Here is a 17,376-nt window from a genome sequence, read left to right as displayed (position 1 = left end):
CACATTCTTCCCTGGCACATGGTGCAGCTTTAAACCTGAGAAAACCAGGAAATGAACTCTGGAGGAACCCCCACCGCCTCCCCACTCCTCAGCTGGGCTTCAGATTTCCAGTTCAACCACCTCGGAGGCTCCCGAGGCAGCCAGAGGTGCCCTCGGGTGCTCTCAGCGGGAGCCTCCACCCCTGAGGCTGTCAGGGCATGCTGACCCCCATCCCTGCTCCCGAGCCGGGCTGAGAGGAGAGGGACGCCCTGCTCAGGCTGCACGGGCTGCTGGTTGGTATGCAAAAGCCTCTTCATGTGCTTTTCTTCTGCCCAGCACCAAAAACGGGCACTGGGACGCAGGAGGTATGTAACTGCAACCTGCCAAGTGCCCGGGAGGATTCGGAGTCCAGGGCGACTCAGGCCAAAGTGAGTTAGGAATTGACACAGGTTTATTCACAAAATGTTTATAAAGTCAGTGTTTGATGAGCATTTACTCCTTGGGCGGAGGGAGGGGTGAGAAAAGGAGGGAGAGAGAGAGAGAGAGAGAGAGAGAGAGAGAGAGAGAGAGAGAGAGAAGAGGGACTGATTATGCATATGGGTCAGTGCTGAAGGAGATTGTCCTCTCTGCTCTGAGGCCCTCCCTGGGCAGTGGCAGAGGCATTTCTGGGTGCACCCCGTGGGTTAAGGCCAAGGGCTTTGGGTAGAGGAGGGGACACTGTAGGAGTCTGGTTCACTGCCTGGTGTGGGCAAAGAACTCGCGTCCCCCCAGTCCTTCTGAGTCGCTCCCTTCCGAGGGGCGCTTTCCCAGCATCCCTGTTGAGAAGACCTGTGCGCTCCAGGGCACCGAAGCAATGGTCCGCAGTCCCTCGTGCAGGGCTGCTCCTCTGAATCTGTCCCTTTCTCCAAACCTAGAAACCTGAGCTTAGTTTTATTGCTCTCGACTGTCCATTCCCTGCCACCCCACCCCCAGAGTCTGCGCTGCTTTTCTTTCTTCTGCAGAGTTAATGATTTCTCCACGATGCTACTGTGCCATGGGGAGGAACACAACCCCGGACTCTGGCTCCCTCCACGCCCGGGCACCTGCTAGCTTGCCGAGGTTTCTTCAGGGGTGAAACGGGGACACGAGAACACCCTGCCCCCGGAGCGGCCTCGGGACCACACCATTTCTATGAAGATGAGGCAAGGAAACTGAGTAGCCCGAGAGAAAGCAAGGTGCATGCAACCTATGTTCGTTTCTCGTAAAGTTCTATGTCCAGAAATTGACTTCAGAGACTGGAAAAGAAAAAAAAGGTGAACTTGTTTGAACAAAAGGAGGTTTCTCTTCCTTCAAGCCTCAACAGCCTCTGAGCCTTCCCAGAGCTGAAAAGGCGGCTCCTCTGCAGCCAGGGAAGGGCGGGCGTCCTGGCCAGCAGACAGCAGTGAGCCCCAGGATGTGCAGAAGACGTTTCCCGTAGGTGCCGGCCCACCAGCATGAGGTCCTGTCTGCGGAGACGCGGCCACCTGGGCCACGGGGTCCTGTGGCTCTTGCTTCTGGCTCTGCTGCTCCTCTTCCTGTTCGTCCTGCCCTCCTTCATTAAGGAGCGTAGCACGAAGCCATCCAGGTAAGACTCGGACCTTCCCACGCCCTGCAGATTTCATGAGGGGACACTGTGAAAAGCTGCAGTCCAGCGTGGCCTGGGGAACTGCGGGCCACTTCTGCGACCATGTGAGGGTCGGGGTCAAGGATGTCATAGAGAACTGCAGGGCAGGGACAGCCATGGGCAAGCTCAGGGGAGATGAGGGGCCGGAGGGGTGAGGGGCCAGAGGTGACAGAGGTGTGGCCCCCGGAGCACTTGCAGGCTGTGGTCCCACGCAGAGCGCAGGGTGGGAAGAAGCCTATTTCCTCTCCTGGGACCGCCAGTAGTCAGAGCAGTGAGGTTCCCACACACCACTCTCCGCGTCCTGAAGTGAAGGATGATCCTGGGGACCCCCAATGGCTTGCACGCCGTACCCTAAGAAGTTAGTCAGTGAAATGGGAGACCTCAGTCAGGCCGTTTTCCCATCTGCATCCGGCTTAATCACCAGCCTTCTTAGAAAAACAAACACATCTCCACCAGGGAGAGAGCCTTTTCCTCCTCGATTAAATGTCTTAAACATCAATTTCCTTCATTATTTCTTTCACGAGCCATTCAGTCCTTTGCTGTTGTCAACACTTGAGAGTAACTGAGGCTTTCACAGAGTTAAAATAGAAAAGCAAAACAAGAGGTAAGGGTCCCTCACTCTCGCCTCGCGCGGACCACTTGTGATGCTTTGGTAGGAGCAGAATTTTATGTTATTATTGTCGCTAATGCTTCCAGAGCACTGGCTCTGCCCTGGGCCCTGCTCTAAGTACCTTCTGGAAATGAACTCATGCATAGCCATGATTTTGAGGATACTGAGACCAGAAGTAAGGAGAATCCCTCAGATCCCTGCCGATATTGCCAAGGGCCAGGGTTCAAACCCAGGCATTTAGAGCCCCGGGCCTGAGCACCTTCCTTCTGTACCAGACAAGGCCGTAGTCCACATATCTCACTGTCCATGCTGCTCCTTGGGTTTTAAATCTCACTATGTCAAGGAGTACCAACACATGGACTCCTTCCTCTTCCTCTTCCTCCTCTTCCATCTTTTTTTTTTTGTCAGTATTGAGCATTGACTCAGGGGCACTCTATTCCTGGGTGATATCTCTACCCTTTTTTATTTACTTTGAGACAAGATCTCACTAATTTACCAAGTCTGGCCTCAAAACTGCCATCCTCCTGTTTTCCCTCCAATAATCTGGGATTCCAGGTGCCTGCCGCTGCACCCAGCCTGACCGCCTCCTTTTTAAATAGCTGCACAGCATTTTGCAGAATAGATAGTTTCATTAACCACTCCCCAGTGATTGGCATTTGAGGGTTGGGACTTTGGGTGGGCACTTGGATGCCACTCACTATTCACATTCCTTTGAGGCTTTTATAAGCATGTCTTCTTCTATCAGTGTTTCTGTGCTTCTAAAACACTTAATAAGTTAATTGAGTAGAAATTTATTTTATTGTGTTGGTTTTGGTATCAAGAATCAAACTTAGGACCTCATGCTTGCCAGGCAGGTGCTGGGCTGCTGAGCTCTCTTCCCGGCCTCAGAAGTTTCTGGAAGGTCTCCGTGGAAGGTGTCAAAGAAAATAGAGAGCTTGAGAGACAGGAAAGGCGTGCAGGTGAGAAGCCCCGCCTCAGATGAGTGCGGTAACCTGGCTGAGTGGCAGAGAGCAGGCCTCACAGCATGGCTGCCGATGTGAGGAGAGAGGATGGGCCACAGGGTCACCTCCGGGCGCTTTCGGCCAGAGAGGTGGCCTGGCAAGACAGGTGTTTTAAAAGTAATCCAGGGGCTGGGGATTTAGCTCAGTACTTTCTGCATTCAATCTCCAGTATAGAAAAGGAGATAAAAGGTATTTCAAAGAAGGAGAAGGAAGACAGAGGCAAAAGTGACCATAAATTTTGCAGTTTAGAGACTGGTCATGGCACGTTCTTCTCTTGGGGCTGTTTTGGCAGTGGTAACAAGAAATCTGGTGGAAGGGAGCTGTGAACTGTTCTTGGGGTCCTAACCAGGGTGGCATCACCCATTTTCATGACAGGTTATTATCACTTCAGAACCAGAGACCTTCCAAAGTAACCCGCACCCCAGGCACTTTCTGTGTATTGTTCTGACTTTCACAACTGTTTTCAAGTTTAGTATGTTTATTTCTTTCCAAAGATGATGAAAATGAGGCAGGCATAGTGGTACACACCGGTGACCGCAGCACTCTGGAGGCTGAGACAGGAGAACCACTGCAAGTCTGAGGCCAGCCGGGGTTCCATAATGCATTCGAGGCCAGACTCAACTACAGAGCAAGACTTTGTTTAAAAAAAAAAAAGACAAAAATGAGGCTAAAAAAAATTAAAGATTATTTCTACCCCACCTGGAAATAGCAAAACAGATATTTAAGCATGGAATTTTGGCTGCAAATGGCATTTTCTTGCTAGCTCAAAGAGGGTTTAAGGTCTAATGGAGGAAAGATACATAGAGAAGGACTGGGATGCGGCTTAGCAGTAAAGCATTTGCCTGGCATGTGGGAGACTCTGGGCTCATCCCCAACACTGCCCAAAAAAGTGGCGCCTGTAGCATTATTACTGGCAATACCTTTGTGTAAGATGTTGGTAGGGGTCTTGGCAAGGAAGGACAATGTCGGTTGTCTCACCCTCTAATAAAGTCAAACATGGTGATGAAGTCAAATAGGACCGGGGCTGTGAACAAATTGGAAGGATGAACCCGGAAGGCGCCATCTGCACGTCACCTGGAGGCTGTGTGACGCTGCAGGAGCGGGATGTGGCCAGCTAAGGGAGCAGTGTAGGTGGAAGCCCAGAGCTGGGGGACTCAGGACACCTTTGGGAACAGGACCTGGTGGACCCTTCGGCCAGTGCTGTGTGGCAGCTCCCACCCCGGCCCTGGCAATGGTCTCGGAGAGTGCTGGGTGTAATGACTTCTTCAGCCTCTGAAGTAGAGAGAATGTCACCCCCACCTCACAGCCCGCTCACCAGGACGAGCCCAAGCAAGCTGGCTAGACTCAGCCTTTCACTCAAGGCCAGCCTGAACTGCATTCTTTATGTCTCAAAGAAAAAAAGCTCCAAAGTTTAAACTTTATGCTGGAACTGTCAGATTCTTTTTTTTTTTTTTTTTTGTACCAAGAATCCAGCTCACGACCTCATGCTTGCCAGCCAGGCATTGCGCCGCCTAGCTATATCCCCGGCCCCCGTCAGAAATTTTAAAACAAACAATAACTTGATCAAATGAGGCTGGGTGGCAGCAGGAAAGGGCTCTGAGTAGAGAGTTTAGAGAGCTTAGAGGCTGGTGCCATGGTATAGGACACAGACAGCGAGACCCTGAGTAAGGTCAGCGGAGACAGGAAGAAAAGACAGAGAGACTGGAATTCACAGCAAACAGGGTTGGAGGAGTTACAGCAGTTTGTCCCCTCCTTCCCCCCTTGTCTGGTCTGGAATTCACTCTGTAGCTCAGGCTGCCCTTGCACTTGTGGTGATCCTCCTGCCTCAGCCTCCCAGTTTCTCTCAGGCTCAAGTTCAATACTTCAAGCACCCAAGTAGCCATGGGTCGGTGACATCTGCAGGGTGGCACATGGCCACCCCTCCCATGTTACCCCAGTGGGGCTGGGGGTGCCTGGCTCAGTTCATCCTCAGGAAACAGGAATGATGGAAGCCTGACCCCGACACTGGAGTATGGCCCAGGCTGTGTTACCCAGAGAGGACTCTGCCTCGACAGAGAGCAGGTGCTGCCCGTCCACCCATTTACTTTCTCCTTTCTCTGCCTGCCCAGTGGCAGATTTGCAGGGTGGGGTACAGGGGAAAGAGAAATACTGTTCCCTGCACCCCTAAGATCATGATCTCAAAGATGCCACGATAGAAGTATCACCAAAGCTAGGTGTGGTGGTGCCTGCCTGTAGTCCCAGCATTCTGGAAGCTGAGGCAGGAGGGTCACCATGAGTTCAAGGCCAGCCTGAACTACTGTACGTGGTGCGACTCTGTCCCCCAAAACCAATCAACCAATCAATACATGTAGATCAACCTGAGATAGCTCCTGAAATAAATTTCACTGTCAGGTTTGACTTTTTCCCCTTTGGCACCATACATAGGTTGTAAAAGTCAGTTTTGCTTCAAACAACCCTGGTTCAGGAGAGTTTTTAGCCAGATTGCCACGAGTCTTTTCCTAGGTCTGTAATTCTTTCTTTTTAAAACATTGGAACATAATTGTACAAACTCATGAAGTAGAGGATAGGTGATCCCTATATTATTCCTGTGCATCACGATCTAACGACAGTAAAGTAGTGTCTTTCTCTCCTTAAACACGGATCTTTGTGCTGGGAATCTCCCCGTGTCTCCTTTCTAGTTCTTTATACAGAAAGAAGCGGCCACGCTGCAGTCGCATTCCTGTGCCATGGAACACGCTCCTCCTGGCCCGTACTGCTGATCTCCTGCAAGCCACGCAGGAGCCTGCCCCTGGGCTACGCCAGCCCTCTTCCTCCCATTGCCGGCCCCCCTCCCAGCCCCTTTAGCCCCTACTTTTTCTGCCTTCTATATCTGTGGAGCCCACTGTTTTAGCCGCCATGCATGCTGGAGAACACGGGCTATTTTTCTGTGCCGGCTTAGCTCACTTGGCATCACGTGCCCCAGTTCCATCCATGCTGCCCCAAAGGACAGGGCTTTGCTCGTGTGCGGCTGGATTTACCGAACTGTGCGGACCCCACACTTTCCACCTCCGTTCATCTATCCCTCATCACTTTCTGGCTCCATACCTGGGCTGCTGTGAATGGTGCTCTCCTAGACACAGGGGTGCCGGTGTCCCCTAGATACACTGGTGTCATTTTCTGTGGCTCTCTACCCCAGCGTGGGGCTGGATCCTGTAACAATTCTGCTTTCATTTTTTGAGGAGCCGTGGTAATATTATCCCTACTGGCTACACTAATGCGCATCTGGTCACCGGTGCGTAAGATTTTCTCCTTCATCCCAGCAGACTGTAAAAGTCAGCTTTGCTTCGCTCAGGACTCTGATTTGCATTTCTTTAGTGCTCAGTGATCTTAGGCACTTTTTCATATAGTTAGCCCGTACGGGTGTGTGCGCGTGTGTCATTGGGGATGCATGCAGGGCCTTCACACTGAACTACATCCCCAGCCTTTTATTATTGTTATTATTAATTTTGAGACAGGATGGGGCTGGGTATTTAGCTCAGCGGCATAAGCGCCTGCCTTGCAAGCAGGCAGTCGTGAGTTCGATCCCCGGTACCGATAAAAAGGAAAAAGACAAAAATAAAAAACAAAACAAAACAAAATTTTGAGACAGGATATCACTAATAGGAGGGACTCACATTTGTGCTTTTCCTGCGTCAGTCTCCTGGGTGCTGGGATTACGGACAGGCGCTATCACACCTAGCCTGGTTAGCCATTCCTATGACTTCTTTTGAGACGTCTATTAAGTCATTTGTCTATTTGCAATGCTATCATTTAGGTTTATTTGTTTGTTTAGTTGTTTGAAATCTATCTGTTCCTATATCTATCTTTCTGGGTACTGATCTTTACCAGATAGGTAGTTTTATTGTTTTGGTTTTGTTTGTTTGTTTCTGTTTTTTTGAGCCAGGGTCTCACTTGTAGCCCAGGCTGGCCTCTAGCCCTCAGCAGTCCTATTGCCTCAGCCTCCCAAATGCATGTACCACCATGCCCACCGTGCCCAGATGGATAGTATGCAAACATTTTCTGCCATTCTATAGATTGTCTCTTCTCTCTATCTAGTGTTTCCTTTGCTGCACAGAAAGTTTTTAGCTTGATATGACCCATTTGTCTATTTTTGCCGTGGTCGCTGTACTTGTGGGGCCTTATAAAAAAAACCATTGACCATACCGATGTCCTAAAACGTTGCCCTGGTGTTTTCTTCTAGCAGTTCAGCAGTTTCCAGTTTTGATCCACCTTGAGGTTAGTGTGGAGCGTGGAGAGAGAATGTATCTCGTTTCATTCTTCTGTGTGTGGACACCCAGTTTTCCCAGCACTGTTTATGGAAGAGCCTGGCAGGCACCTGCCACTGCTTTGCTCAAAGCATTTCCTTGCCTGCTTAGCTTGGTGCCACCAACCCCTGCCCTCCTCAAGGTCTTTTTAAGTCTCTTTAAGTCTCCTAAATTGTTTTCACCCCTCTGAGTCAGGGGAGTGCTGTGTGTTTTTGTGCACTTGTGTGTTTTAGAGAGAAAGACCATCCCACTTCCAAACCAGCTCACCATCAGTAATTCTAGCCCAAGAGCTCCTTGGGGAGAAGGGAGAGCCCTGGAAATTGGATCCAGCTATGCAAGCATTTGCTTTCTGTCTGAAATGTTTTCTCTTTACTCCCAGAGTATAATACCCCAACTAGTATCTCCCCATTCAAATTTATATGGAGAAAAACAAACAAATTGAATTTGGCATAGAAAAAAATTCAAAATAACAAAATACAGATTTCTGCAGGTTTTTTTCCAGCATGCAAAAGTAACTAAAGCAACTCTGTAGCTTTTAGTTATTGAGGTAGCTCATAAGCTTCTCTAAAGTTTCAATGGAAAATTCTAAAATGTAAGTCATTCATTCACTCACATAAACAAACAAACAAACACTTCCAAGGATTTCTCAAAGGAGCAAAAAGATGCTTTAGGTTACAGAGCTGTTTATTATACCAAATGGAAACTGGGGGAAATTTTTTTAAAAAAGCTGAATGGCTAATTTCCACTTCAGATACAAAAGGCATGCCTTAAGAGCTGATCAGACCCTACAGTGGGGCTGGAAAGCCAGTGTGGACAGCACAGGAAACCACAGGTCTACGGGACAGAGCAGCTGAGGTTAGAAGGCTCAGCCGTAGGGAGGAGGGGAGTCCAAGGGTTAAGGGCAGGAGGAGAGGAGTTGGGGAGGGGCCCAGCCAGTGCTGGGTCCAGGGAAGCCCAGGTGCAAGATCGCTTAGCGAATCAAAGGAGTCCTTTGAACATTGTCCTCAATAAAGCAATCTACTCTTAGCAGATTTATTAGTGTGTGATCTTTGATTTGGGGTATTATTCTCAAATTTCTGTTTGAATAGCCTTCAGCATCCTGATTTCAACATTTCTTTGTGTCTAGAGTGCCAGAGAACCTTCCAGAAATGAAGGCTCAAACTGCAACCCAATATCCACTTATTAATGCAAAGCGCCAACCCTGCAATGAAACCTGGATACTGAGGGTTTAATTAGGAGAAAACAACTCTACAGCAACATCTTTTGTCTTAAAAGGACAGTCCAGTGACATGGGAGCCATGGGTTCACCACCACCAACCTGGCAGCTCTATAGCTTTGGGAAAATACTGCTTTTGCCATGCTGTCCATGGCCACATGCATGAATGAATGAATGAACCTGGAGCCTTTTGACATTTTGTCCTCCAGGTTCCCTTGGTGATGTGTACTGAGGAGTAGAGAGGGAGGGGAGGAGGGCAGGATCAAAATATATTACACACACTGAAACTCAATATTATAAAAGAGGAAAAATCCAAAAAGAACGCAGGAAGAGGAGGTTGCCGGATAATTATTCTCTGTGTTACTTTTATCCAATAGAGCTGAGTTATCCTTGTTAATGATAAATTTATTTTTAAGTGCAACACTTTTTATCTTTATCTCTCAACTAGGTCAGAGGTATTAAATTAAATTGCTTTTTGCTTGGGTACCACCCATAATTACTTGACCTGTTATCTGTGCAGGTGCTTTTAATAAACAAACCCATTTGCTAATCCAGTCCTGCCGGAGGTGTCTGACGTCAGGCTCTCTCTGAATGAATGTAGGATGCTCAGTATATAGACACGGTTTATGCAGGAAGTAAATTCCATGCATGAGACTCCGGAAATACCTGCATAAACACTCTAGAAATCATGGGGTTACTTAATTACAGGGAATTAAGTGAAACTTAATTTTGTCATTACCTAGTTCATTACCGTGACCTCCAGTAAAAATGTGGCAAGTCATCAAGCGATTGGAGTGTCGCAGACAGAATTGTCTTTAGGGACTCCCTGGGCCTCTTGCCTGTAGACAGCACTCTGGAGAGGGTGCCTTATTTCTTTGGGGCCCATGTGAGCCCTAAACACACAGTCATCGGTCCGTGCAACAGGGCCTGAGACGTGAAGAACATCCCCCTCATCCTCTGACCCCCACAGTCACAGGGAGATCCCCTTCAGGCTGGAAAGCCACACCCGTGCAGCCTGAGTATGGCGGGAGTGGGGTTCACCAGAGTGCCGGAGAAGTGGGCTCCAGGGTGAGAGGTTAGGGCCAGACCTTCACACAAGTCACAGAACTGCTTGCTACACCAAATGGACCCTTAGGTTTCCTTTTTCCAAGTGGCCCAGGCAAATGCGGGCTTTGCTGGGCTGTGAGGTTCAGCCCTCAGAGCTTCCTGCCCCGAAACCAGAAGCCGTACCTCGGCTTTCCCCTCTGAACTGAGGTACACAGTGGATGCCTCAGGGGTCTCCGGTCTGGGCAGCCCAGGAGACAAAATCCCCCTCTTCCTGCGGAAACTGCCCTCCTCCTGTGCATAACGTGGGCCCCAGGATGTCACACTGTGTGACCCAGGCCCCTGCGTGGGGACGGAGATGGAATCCAAATAGGCCAAGCTTTCTCCAAAGCCTGAAGAATTAGGGACCAAGAGTCACCAGTCCCCAGGGGATGCGACAGGGTGACCACCTTCTGCCACCACTGTGGCTGCAGAGGCAGGAGTAGCCCTGCAGAAAGGGAAGTCAAGAAAAGCAAGCAGAAGTGGAGGACAGGTAAAAAAGCGGGGAGCCGCTCAGAGTGTGTGCTGGTCCTCGGCCTCTGGGGGGCTAGCCACTTCTTGCTTTGGACCCTTTCTATCCTTATGAGACATTTCCTTTGCTTTTCTTTTTCTTTCTTTCTTTCTTTCTTTCTTTCTTTCTTTCTTTCTGTCTGTCTGTCTGTCTGGCTTTTTGAGACAGGGTTTCTCTATGCAGTGCAGGCCGGCCTTGAGTTCAGGCCAGGCTGGTCTCAGACTCACAACGATCCTCCTGCCTCAGCCTCCTGAGTGCTTACAGACATGTCCAGCTATCCTTTGCTTTTTTTAATTGAAATGAAAAATGAAATAAAGAAACTGGGGCTTGAATGCTATTAGCCTTTTCAAGATATTCTGTGTCTCGATCCAACCTGCCATACAGCCTCTTGCTTCTTTCTGGTCTGAAATATCTCTCCTTGTAGAGCTGAACAAAGGCAGAGGCATTTTCTACATGAGGCCAACTAAATGTGAGAGAGAGTGTGTGTATGTTAGGACAACGGCCACATAACAACCAAGAACATTTGATAGTTTCTGTTCGTTGGTTGGCTGGGTTTGTTGTTGTTTTGACACAAGGTCTTGCTACAATAGCTCAGGCTGGCCGTGGACTCTCAGGGATCCTCCTGCCTCAGCCTCCCGAGTGCTGGGGTTATAGACACGGCCTCCGTGCCTGCACTGTTCACACTTTGCTCACAGCCTTAAGGGAATTTAGGTCTTGGTTGGGTTTCAAGGTCAGAACAGAGTGCCCCTTGTGGAAGATCAGAACAAAGTGTTTGTTCCGGGCTGAGGAAGGCAGAAAGTGTGGTGTCAGCCCCGAAGGCTGGCTGCGGCTCAGGAGGGAAGCCGGGAGGAAGTATTTTCCGTAGTCTTTCGCTGGCTTCATGTACTGTCTTGGAATGGTCATGTGTTTCTCAAGCAATAAAAGATTTTTATTTCCTTTGTCTTTTGCCTCCGATAACAATCGCTGTGTGTCTCGTAAGTCTGAGGTCTGGGCCTTATTCAAATTTGTATTCCTGATATCTACACGGCACATTGCACAGAATAGACATTTAGTAAACATTTGTCGAATGAGATGTTCATTTGTATGTCTCATGTAAATATTTCCAATTCTACTTGCTTTTGTTTGAAACCATTTCCTTCTGGACTCAGGAGACCTTCTGAAAGCTCTGACACAGTGTCATGTGGCACGGTGACAGGATGAGGATGGGAAAGGAGGTGGCATTTCCCTCCACAATCACAAACAGGAAACGTCACCAGCATCACTGCGGGAAACTGAGTTTGAGAGGCTGCCACGTCTCATCGGGCACCACCCTTGCCCAGCACCTCTTCTAGTTACAGCCTGACGTTTATTTGTGTGCCAGTTGTCATCCCCTCTGGATCCCTGGCTCTGAGGGGAAGGATGTGTGTGGCTGAGCCCATCACGAAGGCCCCGGTACAGTGGCACCTCGGTTCACAAACGCTCTTGTTTGCAAACAGTTTGGTTTGGCAAAATTTCATTAGTATTTGCAAATTCTGCATCAGGTGGGTGATGAACATCTCTTCCAGAATCGTGGAACAAATTAAGTTTGTGAGCCGAGGCGCCATTGGAATGTGTAGTCTTACACAAAGCTCTTGGGAAATACTCACTGCAGCTAAGAATGAATGGTAACTGCTGAATTAGGCAGTGGTGGGGATCACAGTGGCCGCCAGGGGAGCTGGGGCGCGGGTGAACAGCACTCGCATGTGCCCAAATGCTGGAAAAGAAGAATCGTGGGAGGGAGGGAACTACTCTTCAATGAGGACTACGCTTTGCACATGTGCCCACTGCCCGGCCCACACTGTCAGTTCGCACACAGAGACTTCACTCAGAATCAAGAGGCAGCAGCCCATTTTACAGCTAAGAAAACTAAGTCAGGGGGGTTGAGTTCTCCCTGTCACATGAGCTAATAAATGGAAGTGCTCAGACTTTCACTCAGGTCTGCCGAACTGCCAGGTTTGTGCTCTTTCTTTTGGCTTGGTAAATCAGTTCCACGTGACTCAGAAAGAGAATGGGCCAGATGTGGTGGTGCTCATGTGTAATCTTAGTGTCCTGGGAGGCTGAGGCAGAAGGGTTACAAATTTAAACTCAGCCTGAAACATTTAGCAATTTAGTGAGACTGTTTCAAGGCAAAAATTAAAAAGGGCTGACATTGATTAATAAAATGTAGCACACACAAAAAATAAATAAAAAGAAGAATGGTATAAACAGACAGATACATGCATGCATGTCAGAAAGAGAAAACAGTCCCCGGAGCCAGAAACCTTTCCTACCAGAACTCAGACCATCCCTGGAATCTATCTTCTACAGCCGCTGCTAGAAAAGTCCTGAAATCAGACCACACCCCACGCGCGGCCATCCTTCAACACCCTTCCCCACCGCACTGCGTAATTCAGTAGCCCCTGATGCCCACATGGTGGACTGACAAATGAGCTCTCACCTCAGGCAGGGGCGCGCTGCTTCCTCCAGCCCTGGGGTGCTGCTGTGTTCCTGGTTTCTCTCACTCAGGCCTTCCACCTTTTGCCTCTGAAATCCTGCATCTCCGTGAGGGATGCCCTGTGTTTCCACAAACACACTTTAATTGGGGGACCTTTCAGCTTCGTTCTTGGCATCCAGCTGCAGTGCCCCGAACTCCTGTTGTTGCCCAGGTGCGGGTACGGCTCGGAGGCAACTTTCCAGACGCAGGGCTGAAGGGCTCAGTGTAACTGCTGCAGACGCTGTTTTAAAGTCCATCTGAGGCACACAAGTGAACAGTAGTTATACTCTTTCCACGGTCTCCCGCCTTCATCGAAATTGTTTATGTCCCTAGGTATCAGTATTCGTGGAACAATGTAAAGTGGGCTTGGAAGTCACTGCAAAACTCTATGTCCCTGGCTCCCATCCTGCAACAGAGGACAAGTGTCCGTGCAGAGCCAGTGCACGAGAACAGCTCCCTGGACACAGACCCTAGGCTCATAGTCCACCTGGCTAATGGGAACAGGAGGGCAGAGGCCACCCAGGCACCACAGTGGAAGCAGGAGATGGTCCCTGGCACAGCGAGGGCAGCATTACTGAAGAGACAGGGAGAAGAGAAAACCCAGGTGGACGCACTGCCACCCAGAGGTCAGCGCAAGGAGATGTCCTCCATTGGGACAGAGACACTGACGTTACAGACTCAGGACATGAAGACAAGGAACAGTGGGGACCAGAACGGGAGGCTGACAGCTACAAGGGCAGTGTTAACAAGGAACCAGGGCAAAGCGTTGGCCACCACAGGAGTAATGACAACAATAGTCAGAGAGAAAGCAAAGACCACAGCCACTGTCCCAGCTAAAGAGAAGGCGGCGGAGGCCACCGTGGCCCCTTCCCCGTGCCCCACCACACCAGGGCTGAAAGCTGCCAACTTCAAGTCAGAGCCCCGGTGGGATTTTGAGGAGAAGTACAGCTTTGATGTGGGGGGTCTGCAGACGGTGAGTGTGTGCTGCCATCTCTTCTCTCCCTTCCTGCCCCTCTAGAGAGGCGGCTGTCCCTCCCTCCCCTCTGGGCTGCCCGAGCCTGCCAGCCCTGCACTGCTCCCGCCCGGTCCTTCCTTCCTGCGGTGGGCACCTGCCCCTAGGAAGGTGTGCGTGAGGAGGGGCCTCCGTGGGGCCCTGGGAGGGGCTCGCCAATCCAGGCTGGAGAGTGCGACCAGCTCTGGGGCCTGACACACGGATCCTCGTCCTCTGGCAGGACTAACCGATGCGAAGGCCCCAACCTCACACCCAGCCCCATTCCCTGAAAGGACTTGTTTTCCCTCAAAGCCAACCCTAAGGCCTTCCTTCACTCTTTTCCAGCCCTGACCAGCTACTAGGCACAGTGACACCCACCCGCAGTCTTCCTCTCACACCCTTGCGTTCCAAACGCAAGCCAGATGGACCCTGGCTCCACGGCACATTGGGCATCTGCCCCTGGGCATCTCTCACACAAAGGTGTATCTGCCCAGAGGTGCCTGTTCCCCTGGACCCCTGGGACCACAGTGGGCCCAGACAGTGAGGCTGCGGGATGAGGGAGGATGGAGACAGCGCCTGCCAGGCCCTGAGACGATGGCCCTGGCCTTCCGGTGCTCTCTGCCCAACCTCTGTGCCCTCCTGCACGTAGGCATGCCCTGACTCAGTGAAGGTCAAAGCCTCCAAGTCACCATGGCTCCAGAATCTCTTTCTGCCCAACCTGACTCTCTTCCTGGACTCCAGACACTTCAACCAGAGCGAGTGGAAGCGCCTGGAACACTTCGCACCTCCCTTTGGCTTCATGGAGCTCAATCAGTCCTGTGAGTGAGTCCTCACCCTAGGGGGGCTGCTGTGAGCGCCCCAGGCCTGGGCACAGGGCCGCGGGCTTCCTCCCTCCAGCCGGCCTCCTTCCTGGGGGCCTCCAGGCCTAGGAGATGATGGCGGAAGCCGGCCCCTCACAATGCTCTGAATGGAGCCTGTCCTCTTGTCCCAGTGGTGCAGAAGGTGGTGACCCGCTTCCCACCCGTGCCCCAGCAGCAGCTGCTCCTGGCCAGCCTGCCTCCAGGGAGCTCCCGCTGCATCACCTGCGCCGTGGTGGGCAATGGTGGCATCCTGAATAACTCCCACATCGGCCGAGAGATAGACAGCCACGACTACGTGTTCCGGTAGGCTGGCCTTGGGCTCCTCCCGGCCCCTCTCCTGCAGGCGTGGGCCTCCGAGTTACCTGGAAGGGGCAGTGGCTGGGCTTCCAGAGCATCGGCACCGAGCTTCTGCATCTCCCGTCCTGCCCCTTTCCACCCCCGGGCTCTGAGTTTTATCTTTCTATGCAGATTGAGCGGGGCTCTCATTAAAGGCTACGAGCAGGATGTGGGAACCCGGACCTCCTTCTACGGCTTCACGGCCTTCTCCCTGACCCAGTCGCTGCTGTCCCTGGGCGGTCGGGGTTTCCGGCAGGTGCCCGTCGGGAAGGTGAGCGGAGGGACAGACAGCCCGGCTGTGCAGACTCTAAGGAAGCAAGCCTGCGGACAGAGAGGGACATGGGCCCGGGTGTGGAGGGAGCCTGTGATTGGTACAGGCTCTGTGCACACGAGGGCCCCGGGCAGGCAGGGCAACCAGACCTGGGGGAGCCGGCAAGGGAGCCCCCAGCCCGCGGCCCCCGGGACGCTCCTCTGAGCCGGCTGTCTTGGTCTTCAGGACATTCGCTACCTGCATTTCCTGGAAGGCACCCGGGACTATGAGTGGCTAGAAGCAATGCTTCTGAATCAGACCCTGGTGAAACAGAACCTTTTCTGGTTCAGGTACCCACTCTCCTCCTTCCACGCCCTCACCCCACGATGCACTGTGAATCGAGTGGCTACAAAGGGTAGGACTGGTGGGGACAGCCTTGGCTATTGCCTGGAGATGGAGGACCCGTCATGCCTGGGACCTCGACTCGGCCCTCTCAGGCCAGCTAGCAGAACTGAGCCCGAGTGACCCGTCCCTGACCACAGGCGCAGGCCCCAGGAAGCTTTTCGGGAAGACTTGCACTTGGACAGATACCTGTTGCTACACCCAGACCTTCTCCGCTACATGAAGAACAGGTGGGAGCAGAAAGCACGTGGAAGACCCGTTGCCTCTTATCCCGTAAGGCTCTCCTCAGCTGGGATCTGGGGCATTTTATAGGTTTCTGAGGTCCAACACCCTGAACACCAACCACTGGAGGATATACCGACCCACCACGGGCGCCCTCCTGCTGCTCACAGCCCTGCAGCTCTGTGACCAGGTAAGGCTGCAGGATGAGCCCCGAGTGCACATGCGCACCACAGCGACCAGCCCCCAGACCTGCACACGAGTTAGCCCACGGGGAGGCAACCCCCCCCCCCAGAAGGCCGTGTCTCTCCTCCACCCTTCACCTAGGTGAGCGCCTACGGCTTCATCACCGAGGGCCATGAGCGCTTTTCTGATCATTATTATGATAAAACGTGGAAAAAACTCATCTTTTACATAAACCATGACTTCAAGTTAGAGAGAGCCGTCTGGAAGCGGCTGCATGACGAAGGCATCATCCGGCTGTACCAGCGCCCCCAAACTGCCAAAGCGGAGAACTGACCGGAGCCTGGGCCTCCACGGTCTCTTCTTTACCTCCTCAGAAACACGGGGTGCTGGGGGTGTCTTGAAGCTCCTCTGCCATCTGCCCAGGGCTTGGGCCAGCCTCCAGGCCCTCCAGGGAACAGCTATGAGGATTTCTCAGGGGATTTGTAATTGGGGGGGGGGATAAGTGATCAGTGCCCCAAATTACTAGAAAAGGACTCTCTGCTTTCCTAAAGCTCAGAGGAAAGAGCCGGAACATACAGAGACTTCTAGCTCGAGTTTGAATTCCAGATCTTCTCCTTAGACATGGTAAAATCTTGGAATTATCTGATGATCCTTTCAGCAATCATCTTGGTTGTAGAAGGACTGCACTTCTCCTTGTGCCCTGAGTTATTTGACAGCTCACTGTATTGTAGAAACCAATAAGACAAGTGATTCTTGCCTATGAAGATGCAATCAGATTTTGTGCAAAGATCTGATAACTCAGGGAAAGTCACCAGGGTAGCAGCAGCACGAGAGAGCTTGGTCTCGCAGTCCTGCCCACCTAAATGTGTATCTGTGGCTGGGACTCTCTGCTGAACCTTTTACTCCTTGCTGGTTCTTTCATTAATGAATAAAATATTTGACCTGAATCCATTTTATATTTATGTGACATTTATTATCTTACCCTTTAAAGAAGTCATCCTTTCCTTGGGCCACTTTTCTGGCCTTAAATGGCTTTTTTTTTGGTCTTTTGAGACAGGGTCTCACTCTGCAGTTCAGGCTGATATCAAGCTCACTTTGTAGCCCAGGCTGGACTTCCAATTTGCAAGGATCCTCCTGCCTCAGGCCCTCCAGTGCTGAGATTATGGGTGTGCAGCATCACACACGGTTTCCCCAAAGCCATTTCAGTTTATCTTAGCCTTTGAGTTCTGTCTCCAGGATTTGGACACTGGAACCCAAAAAGAACTCACGACCCTAAACAGAAAGAAAGCGCTCAGGGAAGGGGAGCAAGGGAGTAG

General features: G+C 51.2%; 1 protein-coding gene across 1 annotated transcript; it reads left to right on the top strand.

The window, feature by feature from the left end:
- The first annotated feature begins 998 nt into the window (after positions 1-998).
- St6galnac1 (ST6 N-acetylgalactosaminide alpha-2,6-sialyltransferase 1) lies at positions 999-17,007 on the top strand. The gene is made up of 9 exons (XM_023562886.2): positions 999-1,582; positions 13,150-13,789; positions 14,457-14,625; positions 14,799-14,970; positions 15,136-15,274; positions 15,500-15,603; positions 15,796-15,885; positions 15,968-16,067; positions 16,202-17,007. Exons 1-9 carry the CDS (start codon positions 1,452-1,454, stop codon positions 16,391-16,393), a joined length of 1,737 nt encoding a protein of 578 aa, XP_023418654.1. The 5' UTR covers positions 999-1,451; the 3' UTR covers positions 16,394-17,007.
- Positions 17,008-17,376: the final 369 nt, after the last annotated feature.

Source organism: Cavia porcellus, unplaced genomic scaffold, assembly GCF_034190915.1.
Source record: "Cavia porcellus strain 051 isolate PalLab524CR breed Dunkin Hartley unplaced genomic scaffold, mCavPor4.1 scaffold_32, whole genome shotgun sequence".
Taxonomy (NCBI): Eukaryota; Metazoa; Chordata; class Mammalia; order Rodentia; family Caviidae; genus Cavia; species Cavia porcellus.
This window is presented reverse-complemented; position numbering and strand designations above follow the sequence as displayed.

Bases quoted from the DNA above. Each gene is read 5' to 3' on its own strand.
- St6galnac1 (XM_023562886.2), top strand. From the start codon at position 1,452: ATGAGGTCCTGTCTGCGGAGACGCGGCCACCTGGGCCACGGGGTCCTG. The intron at 13,790-14,456 runs GTGAGTGTGTGC...TCCTGCACGTAG, and splicing joins ATGTGGGGGGTCTGCAGACG to GCATGCCCTGACTCAGTGAA. The intron at 15,886-15,967 runs GTGGGAGCAGAA...GGCATTTTATAG, and splicing joins CTCCGCTACATGAAGAACAG to GTTTCTGAGGTCCAACACCC.